Source organism: Thamnophis elegans, chromosome 4 (assembly GCF_009769535.1).
Source record: "Thamnophis elegans isolate rThaEle1 chromosome 4, rThaEle1.pri, whole genome shotgun sequence".
In the NCBI taxonomy this organism is placed as follows: domain Eukaryota; kingdom Metazoa; phylum Chordata; class Lepidosauria; order Squamata; family Colubridae; genus Thamnophis; species Thamnophis elegans.
In genome coordinates, this window is record NC_045544.1 from 137401792 (window position 1) to 137415523 (window position 13732).

Genomic DNA, 13732 nt, shown 5'->3' on the forward strand with positions numbered 1-13732 from the left:
GAAGAGGATTGTTATAATGTCAAACATGTAAGATATTGACGTTAAGTTGGAATAGATAAATAATGAATATGATTGTAAAACGTAACTGTTATTGCACAAAATATTTGGACCCAGGCCACACACTGTTTAATGGACTATTTGTATTAAGATAAAATAAAAACTTATAAAAACAACAACAACAAAGACATTAACAAAATCTGGAAGGGAAGCGTGTGGTTTTGAGAGAGTTACGTTCAAACTTTGCTTAAAACATTAATGAAGTAAACTCAAAGGCGCTTTTGTCAAAAGGCAACAAGACTGTTTTTTTTTTCCTGGAGGATTTTGGTCTTAAAGTTCCTTGATCTAAAACAGTGTTTTCAAACATGGCAGTGTTAAGATGTGTGGACTTCAATTCCCAGAATTCCCCAGCCAGCCATGCTGGCTGGGGAGTTCTGGGAATTGAAGTCCATACATCTTAATGGTGTAAATTTGAAACAAACAAAAAAAAAAAAACACCACAAACTGATACATCCTCCTTTTCCATTTTCCAAACTCCTACCAAACGGCACAATGATGGCACAAAGGGGATGATGGCACCATAAACTCTTCCCCTTTTGTATGCGTGTGGCAGTGTCACACCCACAGGAGAGGTGCATTTGCATGGTGACTCTCCTTAGGATTAAGAAGAAATTTCCTAGAACCAAATAGAAAATTCCTGATAGTTAGAACAATTACTCAGTGGAACAATGTTTTCTCCAGAAGTTGTGGATTCTCCAACACTGGGAGTTTTTAAGATGTTGCACAACCATTTGTCTGAATTGGTACTATAGGGTTTCCTGCCTGAGCAGGGGGTTGGACTAGAAGACCGCCAAGGTCCCTTCCAACTCTGCTATTCTATTCTATTCTGTTCTATCATATTCTATTCTATCATATCCTATCCTATTCTATAACCATGTTGCTTGTATCTTTACAATTTATATTGATTTATTTGTTCCTAGTATGATTTGATTGCTTATTAGTAACCTATGACTATCACTAAGTGTTGTATCTTAGGATTCTTGATGAATGTATTTTATTTTTATGTACACTAAAAGCATCTGCACCAAAGACAAATTTCTTGTGTGTCCAAACACACTTGGCCAATAAAGAATTCTATTCTATTCTATTCTATTCTATTCTATTATTCTTGACAATGTATTTTATTCTCCTTCTGTACACTGAGAGCATATGAACCAAAGACAAATTCCTTGTGTGTCCAATTACATTTGGCCAATAAAGAATTCTATTCTATTCTATTCTATTCTATTCTATTCTATTCTATTGTTCTGGATGAATGTATTTTATTCTCCTTATGTAAACTGAGAGCATCTGCACCAAAGACAAATTCCTTGTGTGCCCAATTACATTTGGCCAATAAAGAAATCTATTCTATTCTATTCTATTCTATTCTATTATTCTTGACAATGTATTTTATTCTCCTTCTGTACACTAAGAGCATATGAACCAAAGACAAATTCCTTGTGTGTCCAATTACATTTGGCCAATAAAGAATTCTATTCTATTCTATTCTATTCTTCTGGATGAATGTATTTTATTCTCCTTATGTAAACTGAGAGTGTATGCACCAGTGGTGGGTTTCAAAAATTGTTTGACCCTACTCTGTGGGTGTGGCCTCCTTTGTGGGAGTGGCTTGCCACCCATGTGACTGGATGGGAGTGGCTTGCCACCCATGTGACCGGATATGAAGATGCCGACGACACTTGTCAGAACCACCTTAAATTACCTCACACACAGCACTGGCATGCATAAGAATAGGATGTAAGCTTGTTTTTTAAAAGGCATCTTTGGTTTGCGTTAAAACAACTTCAACACACGCCATGTTCTGATTGCACCACAAACACAGTAGTCATCCTTACCTTTCACAGAGGCACTGAGTTTTATAAATATGAGCATGATAGTGTAGAATAATCATATCCAAGGACCAGTGGTGGGTTTCAAAAAATGTTGGAACCTCTTCTGTAGGTGTGGCCTGCTTTCCGGGTCCACTGGTGGAACCTCTTCTAATCGGTTCGGTAGATTTAGCAGTTAGACTTATATACCGCTTCATAGTGCTTGCAGCCCTCTCTAAGTGGTTTACAGAGTCAGCATATCGCCCCCCGCAGTCTGGGTCCTCATTTCACCCACCTTGGAAGGATGGAAGGCTGAGTCAACCTTGAGCCGGTGAGATTAGAACCGCTGAACTGCAGATAACAGTCAGCTGAAGTGGCCTGCAGTACTGCACCCTAACCACTGCGCCACCTCGGCACAGATTTGACGAACCGGTTCTACCGAATAGGTGCGAACTGGTAGGAACCCACCTCTGGTATGCACCAAAGACAAATTCCTTGTGTGTCCAATCACACTTGGCCAATAAAGAAATCTATTCTATTCTATTCTATTTCTCTATTCTTCTTGACAATGTATTTTATTCTCCTTATGCACACTGAGAGCATCTGCACCAAAGACAAATTCCTTGTGTGTCCAATTACATTTGGCCAATAAAGAATTATATTCTATTCTATTTCATTACATTCCATTCTTCCTATCCTATTCTTATTTCTATCCTATTCTTATTCCTATCTTTCTTATTCCTGTTCTATTCTTATTCTTACTCTCTTATTCCTATTCTCTTATTCCTATTCCTATTCCTTTCTGGTTTCAATAAAGATAAAAAAATACAAATATCTGAGGCTTGAAGTTCAAGAATCGAGAATGTTTGGTGTATTGTTTTTGCTTTGATCGAGGTTCCTTTTCATTCCCGCTCTGCTTTTCTTCTCTATCGATTGCGCCTCTCCCCGAGATGCATCAATCTAGGGCACGCTATAAATATTTGAATTGAATAATGAATGAATTATCGGAGTGAAATTCCAGGGCCTTGCTGTAATTCTAAGCATTGGTTTTTATTCTCTGTGTTCTAAAGAGAAGGATGGATCACCTCTTAGAGCTGTTATTTGCCAGGTTTTGACTCAAGACTCCATGGCATCCAGTTATGGCTTTACAGGTAGTTCTCGACTTACAACAATTTGTTTAGTGACCATTCAAGGTTACAACAGAACTGAAAAAAAAAGTGACACGACCATTTTTCGCAGCTACGCCCGTTGCAAGATCCCCGTGGTCAGGTGATCAAAATTTGGATGCTTGGCAACTGACATGTACTTAGGACGGTTGAAGTGCCTTGGGGCCACTTTTGGTAACCTTCTGACAGTGGCAAGCCCGATTCACTTAACAACCGTGTGACCAACATAACCATAGCAGCAATTCACTTAACAAATGGGTCGAGAAAGGTCATAAAATTGGGGGGGGGGGGAGGCTCATTTAATGGTCTTGCTGAGCAACATAAATTTTGGGCTTGATTGCGGTCGTAAGTCTGAGTGGCGCGGTGGCCTGGAGGTGGAGCTCTCACCTCACAATCAGGAGGCTGTGAGTTCGATCCTAAATACAGGCAGAGATTTCTCTCTCTGGGCACGATGAGAATATGTATCTGCTGAACAAAACTCTGCCCTGGGGACAGGCAGGGCAGCTGGCCAGTAAATACTCTGCTAGCTCCATTCAGTTGTCCAGACTTCACCGCACAAGGGATTACGGTGTCGTTAAACAAAGGGATGATGATGACAAAACAAACTGTCATTAGAGTGGTGAGGTGGCCTAGATGTGGAGCTCTCGCCTCACAATCTGTGAGGCTGTAAGTTCGATCCTAGGTAGGGGCAGATATTTCTCGCTCTCTGGGCACAGTGAGAATACGTATCTGCTGAACAAAACTCCGCCCTGGGGACAGGAAAGGCATCTGGCCAGTAAAACACTCAGCTCCATTCGGTTGCCCAGACTCCGCCCCACAAGGGATTATGGGGTCATTAAAAGATGATGACGATTGTGGTTGTAAGTCGAGGACTACTTATAGTGCAGCAAAGGAGTAGCTCGCTAGAGTTTCCACAGAAGCGAGGCGCTTGTATCGCAAAACACTTTGCTTACTGTGAAAAGCCACAGACGTAAATAGTGAGAATGACACATTTTCTTAAAATATCACAGACCGTTTGAAAGAATTTGTTCTGCCGAAATCCAGAAGGACAGTTATCAACTTGTTTTTTAAAAGTAGTCTTCGATTTACAACCGATTTGTTTAGCAACTGTTTGGAATGACGACACTTTCCCGCCAAAAGCTACTTACGACCTGCAGGAAATCCTCGACTTACGACCATAATTGAGCCCAAAATTTCTGCTGCTAAGTGAAACATTTGTTACGTGAATTCCCTCCCTCCCTTTTTATGACCCTTTTTTTGCCATGGTTGTTAAGTGAATCACTTCAGTTGTTGAGTTAGTAACACGGTTGTTAAGTGAATCTGGCTTCCCCATTGACTTTGCTTGTCAGATGGTTATAAAAATTGGTCACATGAATTTGGGTCATAAAATATCAACCAATAAGCATTTTTGCTTGCCCAAAGGTCGCAAATACGATGTCATAAATACGAGTCAGTTGCCAAGCAACCTGATTTTGGTCACGTGACCATAGGGATGCTGCAAGAGTCATAAGTTGAAAAACGATCTTAAGTCACTTTTTTCAGTGCCGTTGTAACTTTGAATGGTCACTAAAGGAACTGTTGTATGTCGAGGATGTTCTGACCCAGCCTTAGCAGAAGCAAGAAACAGCCTCCTTGTCATGAAAAAAAACCTCTTGTGAATTAATGGCATCCGCCCACCGAAAAACCCAGGCCATAGTCCTTCAAGGAGTTAACTGCAATACAGACCTTATCAGTTCCTTACGATAACTGCAAGGCCGAAAGGCTGTAAGTTAAGTTCTGGCAAGCAGCCTTTGATGCACGAAACACCATGAGCAAAATCTTCAGAAATACGAACTGTTGTCTCCTACGACAACCACTACCATTTCCTTTTATTTATTCCCCAGCCAGGGAGGAGCATCTATGGGTGCTTTGCTTCCTTGTGTCTACTCCTTGTCCTCCGTTGTTCTCCTCTCCTAACAGCTCTGCACATATGGGCATCTGGAACAGGTCCCAGCTGTTCTTCCGCCTCACTTATCTCAGCCTCCAAAGGCAACTGCCTCTCCGGTGGCTGGGAAACGTTGGACGGCCCTGGCTCTACCTCTCTCTGCATCTGATCATCAGAGTCTTCCCCAGACCCCAGAACTGGTCCAAGTTCCTCCCCAATCTCCCCATTGCCTGAGTCTGCTATCAGCTCTGCTGGCAGCTGGTGGGCCACAACAGAGGATTTTCTATATTATAAAAATTATGATGGTTGTGATAGTGTTTTGGGGCATTTGACAATCACCTCACTTTGTGGTTTGCTGTGTTTCGTGATCACATGACCACAATTTGTGACCTTTTTTGCCAGTTTCTTGTGTTTAGAGCTGAATCACTTTATGACCCTGGGGGTCACTTAACAATTGCCACATTCATTTAATGACCACTGCATTCATTCACTTAATGACTGCCACGTTTGCTTAACAACCAACGCAAAAAAGTAAAGAAGAAAAAAAAAGAGAAGAGCCAGGTCGCATGATGTCTCGACTTATGACCAGAATTTCCAAGCTCAATGATGGTTGTAAATCAAGGACTATTTGTAAAGTACCAGATATGTACTACAGGTAATCCTTGACTTAGGACCACAATTCTCTGTTGTTAAGTGAGACACTTGTGAAATGAATTTTGCCCCATTTTACGACCCTTCTGGCAACTGTTGTTAAGTGGATCACTGCAGTGGACATGTTAGTAACTTGGGTTATTAAGTGAATTTGGCTTCCCCTTTGACTTTGCTGGTCAGAAGGTCGCAAAAGGGGATCAAGTGACTCCAAGATGCTGCAACCGTCATAACTACGAGCCAGTGGCCAAACGCCTGAATTCTGATCACGTGACCACGGGGATGTTGCAATGGTGTGAAAAATGATCGTAAGTCACATTTTCCACAGCTGTTTTAACTGTCAACCTTGAAGCGGAACTGGCCCAAACCGTTTTGAAGCTTCGGTATTGCCAGACTGAATCTGAGGGATAGGGAGAGGGGGGAAATAGAGATAGCTGGGGTTTTGTAGCCAAAACAAAATACTTTCTCCTGGGAACCAAGGTCATTCTCCTGGGAACCAAGGACATTGGTCGGAGAGAGAGGAGGAGTGACATTACCAGGCAACCGGACAGAACCTCAATTGGACCATGTGACTGATTGCACAGATGACTTACTCTCTGGAGAAAAATATTGTGGGGGTGTAAGACATCCCTAACACCCCTCAGCGTGTGTGTTATGTTAAGATACAGCCTGTTGTGCCTTAAAATGCCTTCTACTGTACTGCCGTAAAATGGCTTCTACTGCACAGCGCAGTGGATTTTGCCATGGTAACGGCTTCACAGTACTCCACAAGGAGGCTCCCTCAAGTAAGGGGGAAAAATCCAACATTACAAATTACATTTGATCCGGTCAATTCCCCCCTATAAATGAATAAATAAATACCCAGCCAATGCCAGGTTATTGGCTAGGATCCAATAAAACTATTACTGGAGGAATCTACTTGCCTCAAGAGTTTTGTTAGCTATGGGTGTATTACTTGGAACTCTGACATTAACTTTGAATGGCCATTAAATGGACAGTTTTTTAATCTTTTAACCTTTAATTTTTCTTCGCGTGGTGAACATGTGTTTCTCCCAAGCACATTTAAACTCAGTTACTGATGCTCGACCTTCTGCCTCTCCATCTCTATGACCTTTCCTTCCATTGCCTTATTAATTGCTTAATAAGATTGCATCGCTTCTGCCATTAAGCTTATTCAGGTGGATGGCCTGGAAGCATTCAGAGAAAATTAAGTGCAGGAAGTTCTCGACTTACAACGGTTCATTTAGTGGCCCTTCAAAGTTACGACAGCGCTGAAAAACAAGTGACTTAGGACCGTTTTTCCTCACTTTACGACCGTGCCAGCATCCCCATGGTCAATGTGATCAAAAATTCATAGGTTTATTGGCCTTACATGTCACCCTTCTCCCAAAGGACTCAGGGAGGCGTACGACATAAAAACACCTATGACAAAACTTAAAAGAAAGATTAAATAGAATATATCCAAGAAAACCCAATAGACATTTACAATGAGATTTAGAAATTAAATTAAAATTGACAATCAAAATTAATAATTTATTTTATTCAGGCCAGGCCGGCTTGCTGGAAAAGCCAACTTTTTAGGGCACGCCGGAAGGATCGGCGCTGAATGGCAGATGGCAACTGGCTCATATTTATGACGGTTGCAGCGTCCTGGGGTCGTGTGAGTCACTTTTGCGACCTTCTGACAAGCAAAGTCAATGGGGGATGCCTGATTCACTTAACAACTGGGGCTACAAACTTATCCGTGATTCATTTAACAACTGTGGCAAGAAAAGTCGTACACTGGGGCAAACGCACTTAACAAATGTTTCACTTAGCCACATCAATTTGGGGCTCAATTATGGTCGTAACTTGAGGACTATGTGGATTTATGACGGTTACAATGTCCGGGGTGTGTGCGTCACGTGATCAACGTTTGGGACCTTCTGACAAGCAAAGTCAACAGGGAAACCAGATTAAAATTTACACAACCGTGTTACTAACTTAACAATTGCAAGGATTCACATAACAAAATTTTCACTTAGCAACCTACCCGTGTTTCCCCCAAAACAGGACAGGGTCTTATTTTCTTTTGACCCCGGAAATAAGCGCTTGGCCTTATTTTTGGGGAGGCCTTATTATTTTTGAGGTGCAGGAGGTCCCTTAACCTCAGCCCATGCGCTGCGGATCAGCTGATCCAGAGACAGGCGGTAGTTCTGTCTCTGTTCCGCGTGGATGGCAGGTCCTTGTGTGCTGCGTGGGCAGTGGTGGGTTGCAGGAGGTATGCACCGGTACGGCGTGCCAGGAGCACCGGATACCGTTCTGGTACGGTTCTCCGGAGGGCCCACCTGCCCGCCCGAAGCTCCTTACTGGTCTTCTAAGTCTTCAGCGCCTGCGCAACACTCCGCTGAGCACCTGGATCGTTGCGGAGGCTCGCGGAGGCACTAAGACGCATGCGTGCGCTGCGCGCGTCCATGTGGATGCCGCCGGGCCCATTTCAACCATACTGGTTGTAACGGAATCCAGAACCCACCACTGTGCGTGGGGCATGCCCCCCCTTCCGCCTCCCAGGAAGTGGCGGGGACCGGCTGCGCATATGTTTAAATATTTTCCAGGAGGGCTTATTTTCAGGGGAGGGCTTATTTTAGCGCATGCGCTCAAAAGCATTGATGTGGCTAAGTGAAACATTTGCTAAGTGCCTTTGCCCCAGTATACGACTTTTCTTGCCACAGTTGTTAAATGAATCACGGATAAGTTTGTAACCCTCGGTTGTTAAGTGAATCAGGCATCCCCATTGACGTTGCTCGTCAGAAGGTCGCAAAAGTGAATCACACGACCCCAGGACGCTGCAACCGTCATAAATATGAGCCAGGGCTCAATTGTGGTTGTAACTTGAGGACTACCTGCACCGACTCCCTGCAGGTTGAAAGCCGGGGTTTCCAGGGGGGGAAAATATGTTCAGTCCTTGATATCAGAGTAAGAATCAACCCATCACTACTCACATATTTCCAACCAAGCGTGGTTTTGCAGTTTTCACAGTAAATATCAGCCACAGCATGAAGTCCCGTTAGCAGAATTCGCTCCTCTGCAGGACCACAGCCCACATTCACTCTGCGGGTGACAAGGGGATGGGAAGAGGGAGAAAAAGCTTATTTTCACCGAAGGAGCAAATTATTAATTTCATCACAGACTGTCAAGCGTTACCAACTAACCAATTTTGTTGTATTTATTTTGTACAACAACAGACTATGCTAACTATATTCCAGAGCAGTGTTGCTCCAACCTGATCCCTTTAAGAAGCGTGGACTTCAACTCCCAGAATTCCCCAGCCAGCATGTGGACTTCAACTCCCAGAATCCCCCAGCCCGTGTGGACTTCAACTCCCAGAATTCCCCAGCCAGCATGTGGACTTCAGCTCCCAGAATTCCCCAGCCCGTGTGGACTTCAACTCCCAGAATTCCCCAGCCAGCATGTGGACTTCAACTCCCAGAATTCCCCAGCCAGCATGGCTGGCTGGGGAATTCTGGGAATTGAAGTCCACACCTCATAAAGTCACCGAGGTTAATAAAAAAAAAATACTCCTTCGGGGTACAGAAATATTAAAAACAAAAGTCACTTTTAAAGACCCGTTTCACAAATTGTACACTGAGTTTTTACAAAATTTGTGTGAAATATTAATAAGGCTTTAGGAAGCCTTAGTAAGGCCACAGCTGGAATCCTGCATCCAGTTGTCATGACAGGAAAGATGTTGAGATAAAGTACAGAGAAGAGCAACCAAGATGATTAAAGGCCTGGAGATAAAAACATATGCAGAAAGTTGCCAGAATGGGTTTGGCCAGTCTAAAGAAAAGAAGGATTTTGGGGGGGACGTCATGGTGCCAGTATTTGAGGGGTACCACAAAGAAGAAGAAAAAAGGGTGTGTGTCAACTTATTCTCAACTTTAAGCCATGGGGGGGGGGGGGGACTTCAACTCCCAGAATTCCTTACTCGGTGTGACTTGAATTCTGGGAACTGAAGTCCACATATCTTAAAAGTTGCAAAGTTTGAGAAACACTCCGCTTATCAAGATTTCCATCGTAGAAAAAAGACAATGTTATTCTGTTCTATTCTATTCAAATAATAGAAAACTACATTTCCCCCATTTAAAAAAAAATTACCAAAAAACCCCACACACTTCTATGAGGGTCTAGGCTCATTCAAACCAGCATTTCAACTAACTGGGTTTTTTGACAAGATGCAATGAATGGAAGCTAATCAAGGAAGGGAACCAATCTAGAAATAAGGAGAAATTTCTTTGACAGTCAGAATAGTTAACCAGTGGAATAATAGCTTGGCTCCAGAAGTTGTGAATGCTCCATCACTGGAGGTTATTGAAAGCAGACTGGATAACCATTTGACCAGGATACTATAAGGTCTCCTGCCTTCGACAAGGGGTTGGACTAGAAGACCTCTGAGGTCTTTTCCAGACCTATGATTGTGTTTCATTTTTGTATCCTAATTAGTTTAATGAAAAGAAGGACTAGGGGAGACATGGTAGCAGTCTTCCAATATCTCAGGGGCTGCCCCAAAGAAGAGGGAGTCAAGCTATTCTCCAAAGCACCTGAGGGTAGAACAAGAAGCAATGGGTGGAAACTAATCAAGGACAGAAGCAACCTGGAACTTCATGACAGTTAGAACAATTAACGAGTGGAATCACTTGCCCCCAGAAGTTGTGAATTTTCCAACACTGGAGGTTTTTAAGAAGTGATAGGACAATCATTTGTCTGAAATGGTGAAGGGTTCCCTACTTGAGCAGGGAGTTGGACAAGAAGACCTCCAAAGTCCCTTCCATTATTCTGTTATTCTCCTGCTTGAGCAGGGGGTTGGACTAGAAGACCTCCAAAGTCCCTTCCATTATTCTGTTATTCTCCTGCTTGAGCAGGGGGTTGGACTAGAAGACCTCCAAAGTCCCTTCCATTATTCTGTTATTTTCCTGCTTGAGTAGGGGATTGGACTAGAAGACCTCCAAAGTCCCTTCCATTATTCTGTTATTTTCCTGCTTGAGTAGGGGATTGGACTAGAAGACCTCCAAAGTCCCTTACATTGTTTTGTTATTCTCCTGCTTGAGCAGGGGGTTGGACTAGAAGACCTCCAAAGTCCCTTCCATTATTCTGTTATTCTCCTGCTGGAGCAGGGGGTTGGACTAGAAGACCTCCAAAGTCCCTTCCATTATTCTGTTATTCTCCTGCTTGAGCAGTGGGTTGGACTAGAAGACCTTCAAGTTCCCTTCCAACTCTGTTATTCTGTTAACCCTGTTATTCTCTACTGTCAGCAAGGCAAGCCACGAAGAGTAACACAGCTGTTCCTTACAGCTTATCTTTCAGTAATAAGATAATTTCCTCCCCATCTGGAAGTTTTATTTTAGTCCTCCAGCAACAGATAGCCTTTAAAAGGAGAACAAGGTTAAAACCATTACGGTTCACAGTCCTCTCTGTTGGCTAATTGTGTCCCAAGACCAGGCAGATCTCATGAAAAAAAGCTACGGTGAGATATTTTACAAAGACCAACAACGACCACAATACTTTAAAAAAACAAAAACACAAAACACTCACACTGAATTGAAGAGATAGGCTCGCCCTTGACTTCCCTGGAAAGACTGAAAGGCAAGCAAAAATAGGATAAAATAAAATAAAAATTGATTAAACTCGGTGGGTAGTATACAAAGGCAGTTCTAAAAAAAAAGGTATATTCCTTTAAGACAAAAGTTTTCCTCAACTGTGGCAGCTTGAAAGTGTGTGGACTTCAACTCCCAGAATTCCCCAGGCCGGCTAGGGAATCCTGGGAGTTGAAGTCCACCTATCTTCCAGCTGCCAAAGTTGAAGGAAAGTGTGTTAAGAAATTGCTAGATGCTCTTTTAGCGATTTCTGAATCCCCCCCTTTTTTCTTGCACTCTTATCACACCATTCCGCACCAAGTCTCCTTAACTAAAAAAAAAAAAGAGAGATTTTTGATTTATTTTGTTTGCAAAAATGTCTCTGTGCCAAGAGATGTCAATAGTTGATGGAATTGTATCTGACTTGAGCATTTATGGGGAAAAAATAGACTAGCATTCAACAAAACACACAGTTATTTTAGCCTGCAAGCCCAGGGGGAAAATATGTCAGCTAGGGAGAAAAAAAAAATCAAAAGCCCAGACAGACAAGCGAAAAGGGGGAGGGGGGAGAGGGGGAGAAGAGATATGAAAATACAGATTTTTTTTAAAAAAGGGAAATTTATACTCAGCAACACTCTATAAATAACAAGAAAAAAATTGGCACTTACAGGAGGTGCTCACCTTACAGCCATTTGTTCAGTGACCATAACAAGTTAACAAAGGCACTAAAAAAAAGACTTATGACCATATTTCACACTTACGACCACTGCAGCATCCCCATGGGCCACACAATTGAAATTCAGGTGCTCGGCAAGCGACTCGTATTTATGACCGTCAAAATCAAACGGAGTGGGGGGACGGGGGATGGACCAATTTGCTTAATTTAGGGATTCACTCAACAGGCTGTGGCAAGAAAGGTCGTAAAATGGGGCAGAACTCACTTAACAACGGTCTCGCTCAGCAACGGGCATTTTTGGGCTCAATTTTGGTCGTACGTCAAGGCTCACGTGTGATAGCTTTCTTGTCCCTTTTTGTATAAGATGGGCAGCTATATAAATTAGTTAAATCAATAGATATTTCCAAACTGGTAGTCCTTGACTTATGACCAGTCGCTTAGGGAATGTTCATGTTATGACGGACCCCCCCCAAAAAAAACAGTTCTTACGATGGAGATTCAAACTTCAAGCAACCAGTCCATATTTACAGACATTTGCAGTGTCCCTCAAACAGCTGACCGCAATTTCCGATATTTTTGGAAAACAATGCCTGCAATTTCTTGCAAAAAAAAGCCCATTGTGGACAATGGATTTGCTTAACAAGTTTAATGTTCATTGACAACTGTGGATTCACTTAAAGACCGTGGCAAGAAATTCACAAAATTGAGTTGGTCATGTGATAATCTGAAAAATAACCGGCATGACTTACAAACGTAATTCTGGCTCAGTGACGGTCGTAAATTGAAGATTACCTATATGGACCAATAACCTTAATTTGCAAAATAATTTTATGCAACCTGATTCCAAGGCTTTTTTAAAATACCCTGTTGGTTGTAAAGAGAGCAAATTTTCTAAAATTAATCTCATTCCAAGTAACTGTCATGTGCCTTTAAATTTGTCAGCTGCCAAATACAGTTGAGGTCCAGCCAGCCAATCCAGCATCACAGTCCTGGGCATGCCCCGCCTCCTCTACATGGCTCCACCTTCATTTAAAGGGAAACATTCTATTTATGTTCTGAGTTTTTTTAACATCTGGAAAAATAAGCATTTGGTTTGGATTAAAGATGCAGGCAGAGGAAGAGCCACGCCACAAGGAGCTTTTGAAAGGGCACATTTTCGTCATGGAGGAGTTTAAAATCAGCGCATTGAGAGAGCTCTTTGTTAAGTTTCCCATGGGAATTGCCAGATATTTCTTTTGCTGCTTGCTGGAAACCAGCCATACCAAAATTAAGATTATTTTGTTCAGTGTCTAGACCAGAGTTTCTGAAACTTGGAACGTTAAGAGAGGTGGATTTCCACTCCGAGAATTTCCCAGCCAGCCTGCTTTAAGGTGGGTGGGCTTCAACTCCCAGAATTCCCCAGCCAGCACGCTTTAAGGTGGGTGGGCATCCACTCCCAGAATTCCCTTATCAGTATGTTTAAACTAGGTAGGCTTCCACTCCCAGAATTCCCCAGCCACCCTCCTTTAAGATAGGTGGGCTTCCACTCCCAGAATTCCCCAGCCATCCTCCTTTAAGATGGGTGGGCTTCCACTCCCAGAATTCCCCATGAGGAGGGCTCATGAGGAGATCTTCTTGAGATGTTTGAACACCTCACAATGGGGTTGACTATGGCAAGGGCAGAGCCTGGTGAAAGGTTGCCGAAAAACGCCCTGATTGATTCATGAGTATTGAGCCAAGTTTCAATACAAATTTATTTATTCATCCATTCATTTATTAAGAGCCCCATTAGGCAAGATCTGTTCGCAGTCAAGCCTATGCTTGGTTTGATTTATAGCTGAACTTTACCTCTCTTCCTC

At 42.7% G+C, this 13732-nt stretch overlaps 1 protein-coding gene across 1 annotated transcript in view; it reads right to left on the bottom strand.

Moving 5' to 3' along the window:
* The window catches only part of YPEL2 (yippee like 2), a 76022-nt gene that overhangs the window by 8381 nt on the left and 53909 nt on the right, over positions 1 to 13732 (bottom strand). Inside the window, exons 3-4 of the mRNA XM_032216002.1 lie at positions 11178 to 11221; positions 8588 to 8696 (exon numbers count right to left, since the gene is read on the bottom strand). Coding sequence (XP_032071893.1) covers positions 8588 to 8696; positions 11178 to 11221 — 153 coding nt within the window. The remainder of the gene's footprint in view (positions 1 to 8587; positions 8697 to 11177; positions 11222 to 13732) is intronic.